At 54.1% G+C, this 5,971-nt stretch overlaps 1 protein-coding gene across 1 annotated transcript in view; it reads left to right on the top strand.

The window, feature by feature from the left end:
* The window catches only part of ARHGAP23 (Rho GTPase activating protein 23), a 154,735-nt gene extending 148,877 nt beyond the window's left edge, over positions 1–5,858 (top strand). Inside the window, exons 23-24 of the mRNA XM_015412439.1 lie at positions 2,940–2,971; positions 4,564–5,858. Of these exons, the coding sequence (XP_015267925.1) occupies positions 2,940–2,971; positions 4,564–5,754 (1,223 nt within the window). The 3' untranslated portion in view covers positions 5,755–5,858. The remainder of the gene's footprint in view (positions 1–2,939; positions 2,972–4,563) is intronic.
* Positions 5,859–5,971: the final 113 nt, after the last annotated feature.

Below are 5,971 nucleotides of genomic sequence, written 5' to 3'. Positions count from 1 at the left end.
GAGACTTCTGATCTGTGCCTGTATCTCCAGCCCTGCGCGTGGAACAGGTAGCACTTCTGTGAAAGCTACCTTGGAGGTCCTGGACCTAAGTTTCCTGCCCAGCAGCCTAAATTTTTTCTCCAGGACCTCACGACTGCATTTCCCCACATTGTTGGTGCCGACATGCACCACGACCACTGGCTCCTCCCCAGCACTATCTACCAGCCTATCTAAAACATACGTAATGTCCGTTACCTTCGCACCAGACAGGCAAGTCACCATACGGTCAGTACGCGGGTTCACCACCCAGCTGTCTACCTGCCTAAGGATTGAATCACCAACTACCAAGAGCCCCCCTCCCACCCTGCCCAGGGATGGTTCCTTGGTGCGAAAGGATACCCGCTCACCAGCGGGGGAAGAGCTTCCTTCTGAGGGCACATTCCCCTTATCCTCAGCACGGTGCCCTGTTTCTCCTTGACCCTCATGCTCCTTGACAGCGGCGGGGCTGCCAGATCCAGAGTGGGACATCTCTAACAAGTTCCCGAGAGTCTTTTCTGTGTGCCTAACTGACTGTCTCTGCTTCCCCAGGTCAGCCACCTTGGCCTCAAGGGAGCAAACACGTTCCCTGAGAACCAGGAGCTCCTTGCACCAAGCAGATACCCAAGACTTCTGTCCAGTGGGCAGATAGTCATACATGTGACACTCCATGCAAAACACTGGATAGGCCCCAACCCCCTGCTGACATTCTGGCTTCATAATTATTTTAAAATGCGTAAATATAATCCCCCTTTTAAAACCCTTTATATTTATGTGGTTTTTCTTGTCGAAGTCAGATTACCTTACCCCTAGGGCCTTGGCTTTCTGGCTCTTTTTGGGCTTCTTACAGAGTCCCTAGTCTAAGAGCCACAGGCAAAGAGCCCTTTAGCTCGCCCTTCGGCTCGTGCCTCTGGCAAGGTGCTTTCTTAAATACTGAATTAAAGTCAATCACAGTCAAACAATGCCCCTTCCTCTCCCTCTCTCAAGCAGCCAGGACTCTGCAACGACTCTAATCGCTTTCACACACTCCCAAACACAGTCCTCCACACAATATCCTCAGCTGAATCCCCTCAGCTGAACGCAAATTAAAAAACACTCACCCCTCTAGCAGCTCTGTCTCCTGCTCCTGCTCAGAGCTCAGCTGGGTCCAACTTTCTTACCATGACACCATGTTGGTTTTGTCATCCTATGAATCACCTCATACCTAGTAGATATACATCCTTCATCAGATTTCCTTCAGTTTTGTTCCTTTGGCTTGGCTGGAAGCATTGTTGTTTGTATCACATGGCTGAATGCGCCAGTGGCTGGAAGGTCGTCACCATCGCTAACTTCCTACTTTTTTCCTTTGTGGTGCTTTGTCCATTCATGGTGGCTCGGGACCTTTCTTACTCCTAGTGTCTCTTTCCCCTTTTTCCTTCGAGCACTAAGGTCAGGGCACTAAATTTCGTTTAGTCTGCCTTATTGCATTTTTAAAAAATCCCATCCTTCTTCCACAAAGTTTGGAGCAGGGCTCGGGGTTCTCCGCTTTTAAACAGTGACAAATGGGAAATGATTTCAGCCATTTATTGCAATCCCAGGAGGTGCGCTTGTGAACTGGCAGGCCAGCCTTCTCTTCTTTGAAACATTTAATGAGAGGAGAGCCCAAACTTGCAAAATACTTTGCATCTCAACATTTGGGGGCTATCTTTATTTCCAAAGGACTTTGACTGGAGCTGCATTGTTCTAAACAATCCCTTCATGCATTTGAAATTCTCCACACATTACCCCCCCCCCCATAATCCGGCAACAACCAAATGCTACATCTGCATTATTCAGTTGCGGGGGACGGGGGGGGGGGTTTAGCTAAATATCCATCAGGACACCCTCTGAGTCTGGGTCCCCTAATAGATTTTTAAAAATCCGTTAATGCAATGTTTTTCGATGCCTTCCCTCCGGAACTGTGGGACAAAAATTTTGCATGTCTCATTAGCGAGAGGACCAGAAGGCTTAAGATGGTCCGGAGGGCAGGTAGTGATACTAAAGAAGTTGTTGAAAGGAAAATAAGCTTGTGAGTCAGGTTCCCAACCTCCAGGTGGTGGGAATGACAGCTGGTCTCCAGACGACAGAGATCAGTTTCCATGGAGGAAACGGCTGCTTTGGGGGGCGGGACTCTGAGGGCACTGCACCCTGTGGGGAGGCCCCTCTCCTCCTTCAGACCTGCCTTCCCCAGGCCCCACCTCTGGATCTCCAGGAATTTGCCTGCCTGGAGTTTGCAGCCATAGTTGTGAGTTCCATGTCTCTCTGTGTGTTTGTGTGTGTGTGAGAGAGAGAAAATAAAGGAAGATGTGCAGAATCTGCACAGATATATCCCAGTACCTTTTCCCAGGGCCAGGTTGGTTCTTGAGCAACCCGAGCAGAATCAAGCTAGAGAAAAGCAACTCTTCTGCCCTGACCCCTTTACACTGCAGCCTTCTGCCCCCCCCTCCCCCAAATCGTGCTGCTATGGGTCAGTGGACCCCAAAGAACAGGGTGTGGAGCAAATTGGGAGTTTGCCGAAGCAGGCTTAGGGATGGAAGAAAGCGGGAATCGGGCAAAACTCTCCCTCCCCTCCTCGGCAGATGGGGAAGCCATTCTGTCAGATGAGCGCCTGCTGCACAAGTGGAATGGTGCCTTAGGTCTCAATCCTACGGTTTCTAGGATGGTCTGCAGTTTCAGAGTGTTTGGGGAGCACAGCTTACACAGGGCAGCCCTGGGAAGAATTTGCTTGGGAGCATATGAGGCTCTAAGAAGCCAAACAAAAACTGTCAGGAGGACATGGGGCTAGGATGTGGTCACCTCCTTCTCCTTGCGAACCCCTCCCCCCCCACACACACACACACTGCCCATGCTCTGCCTCTAATCGAGACTCTCTTCTTCTCCTTTTTCTTTTTGGGTGATCGTTGCAGATTTGACCAACGGTGGCTCAGCTAAATCAAAGGTAAGGGAACCCTCCTGTATTGAGGGCAGACCATTTTGGTGAGAAGTCGGGGGGGGTAGGAGGGGGGGCACACAGGAGCCCTCGGGTGTTGCCTCCCCAAGTCCAGAGGGAAATGCTTTGCCCGCTTTAGTACTTGCAGTCTCTGAATGCCCGGATGCATAAGAGTTTTTGGAGGAGGCGGAGGAGCCATAGTTCAGTGGGGAGAGCACCTGCTTGGCATGCAGAAGGTTCCCCAGTTCAGACAGGGCTCTTTTTGTAGCAGGAACTCCTTTGCATATTAGGTGACACACCCTTAATGTAGCCAATCCTCCAAGAGCTTACAGTAGCCCCTGTAAGAAGAGCTCTGTAAGCTCTTGGAGGATTGGCTACATTAGGGGTGTGTCACCTAATATGCAAAGGAGTTCCTGCTACAAAAAGAGCCATCTCCACTTAAAAAAAATCAGGTAGGAGGTGATAGGAAAGACCTTGACCTGAGACCCTGGAAAGCGGCTGTCAGTCAGAGTCGGGGCCAAAGTAGACCGTGTAAGGCAGACTGCTGTCTTTTAGTATGCGCAAGGGCACCTGCCTCTGGCCTGTGCGCTATCCCTGCACCTGTTTAAACTGGCTACCAGGTCACTTTGCATGGTGCAGAATGTGGTCACCGGCACAGGATAAAACCACCACCGCGGTGACAGATGCTGCTGAAGCAACACTATTTTAATCTGCCCAGCCAATCAGATCTCCAGTGGTCAGTCAGAAGCCCTGGGCCCACTCTCTTTCTTAAAACACCTGATGGGCACCAGGAAAAGTGTTGGTGGGCACCATGGGACCCGTGGGCACCCCGAGGGTAGACAGTCGGAGTTAGTGGAGCTTGAGGCGGTGGGTGTCCATTAATCGGCCTTCCTGCTGCAGTTGCTGCAGTTGCTGCTACTGATAGGCCGCTACTGATAAGATCTTTGTAGCTCAGCTGCAGCCCAGTTGTTCCCAGTTTTAGGATCACTGAATATGTAATTGCTGCTATGCCCCAGAGAGCCAGTTTGGTGTCGTGGTTAAGTGCGTGGACTCTAATCTGGGAGAACCGGGTTGGATTCCCCACTCCTCCACTTGCGCCTGGCTGGATGACCTTGGGCAAGCCATAGTTCTGGCACAGCTGTTCTTGAAAAAGAGCAGTTTCTGTCAAGAGCTCTCTCAGCCCCACCTACCTCACAGGGTGTCTGTTGTGGGGAGGGGGAGGGAAAGGAGTTTGTAAGCCGCTCTGAGACACCTCTGGGTAGTGAAGGGTGGGGTATAAATCCAATCTCCTCTTCTTCTTAACTGTTCTAACTGTTTTTATTGCTTAATATCTACCTTTAATCACTCATTGGTTGTAATTTATTGTTGCAACCTGCCCTGAGCCCGCTCGCGGGAATGGCGGGGTATAAATCTAAAGAAATAGATCTAAAGAAATTAAGGGTTATTGAATGGCAATATGCCCCTTTCTGCCCTTTGAAAGCATAAACGGATCACAGAGTTTCTTTCTCAGAGTTAACCCATCACTTAAACAGGGCATGACCAGTTCCCCATTCATGCCTTTCTCCTCTGTCACCCCCCTCCTCCCTTTCTGTTGGCCACAGGCTTCGTGGAGCTCGCGGAAAGAGCACAGCCACAAGGAGATGCTCGCCATTTCCTTCATATCAGCCGTTGCCCACAAGAGGAAGAAGCGGAGAGAGGCCAAACGTTTTGGGAGCAGCACCGACGACGATTCCGAGCACGAGTCTGCCGCCAAGCCGTCCACGAAGGGAACTGAGGAGGAGGAGGAGGAGAAGGCCGAGGAGGAGCTCAGAGAGGCCGAGAGACCGCGGAGCAGCAGGGGCAGAGTTCCCACCCCCGACGCACAGAACGGGGCAGAGTTCGCTGCCAAGTTGGAAGCAGAGTCAGAAGAGAGGAAGGGGGCGGCACCTCGGGGCAGCCCGGATGCCCGCTCTATCGTATCCGGCTACTCCACCCTTTCCACCATCGATCGCAGCGTGTGCTCTGAGGTGCAGTCAGTGGCAGAGAGCCGTGGGGAGGAGGCAGACGATGAGCAGAGCGAGTTCAGCCACGTGGAGACTGACACGGAGAACGGCTTTGGGCCCGGACAGGCCGGGATGCCCGGACAGGCCAGGGTAGCGGTGTCGGGGGAAGGCGGGACTGCTCCCTCTGACAAAGCGATTCACAACCGGGCCTCTTTCAGCTCCCACCACCTCATGCAGTGCGACACCCTGGCACGGCGCAAGCTCTCCCGGCCTTGCCGCAACAGCGAGAGCAGCGCCTCCAAGAGCAGCACCGAAGTCCCAAGCTCCAGCTCGCCGGGCAGCCAGGAGTCTCTGCAGCCCGTGGAGGCTACGGAGGCCCACGTCCGGCCTTCCCTCGCAGAACAGCTGCGCCTCCGCCTGCGTGGCTCGGTGGACGACATGCCGGTGGTGCAGATGCGCAAGCCGCACCCGCCCGAGACACGGCGCAAGAAGAACAGCTGGCGGCGCCACACTGTGGTGGTGCCCGGTGGCCTCAAAGACCTGAATTACGAGTGGAGGGAACAGCACGTGTTGAGGGGTCCCGGGGCCTGCCCGTTGGATTCCTCGAGCAGAGATCACCTGAGGGACAACAAGGACTCCGGACTGAGCAGCCTGGAGTCGACGAAAGCTCGGCCTTCCTCGTCCGCGCTGGGGAACGTGGCAGCTCCCGTCCAGCAGGGGGGCGACGACCAGCAGCACCGGAAGGGCGGCTCCGAGGGGCGCTCGGCTCCCCGGCGTACGGCCTCCTTGCGCTTCCACCAGTGTCTGTAGGCGGATCCCTGTGGAAGCTCTCGCTGGAAGGCTGAGAAGGGTTTGGCCAAGCCAGGAGCCCTGACTTGCGGACGGGGAGGGGCGGCCGTAGATGCAGCCTCCCCCCCCCCGGAGCTCCCATGGGCGATCCCCGCCTGGACTTCTTTGATACCTCAAACTTCAGCAGAGCAAAGCGAGTCTCTTCCCCCCCCCCCCCCCCCGCCCCTCACCGCCCGCC

The sequence above is a fragment of the Gekko japonicus genome, unplaced genomic scaffold (assembly GCF_001447785.1).
Source record: "Gekko japonicus isolate JY-2015 unplaced genomic scaffold, Gekko_japonicus_V1.1 scaffold8, whole genome shotgun sequence".
In the NCBI taxonomy this organism is placed as follows: domain Eukaryota; kingdom Metazoa; phylum Chordata; class Lepidosauria; order Squamata; family Gekkonidae; genus Gekko; species Gekko japonicus.
This window is presented reverse-complemented; position numbering and strand designations above follow the sequence as displayed.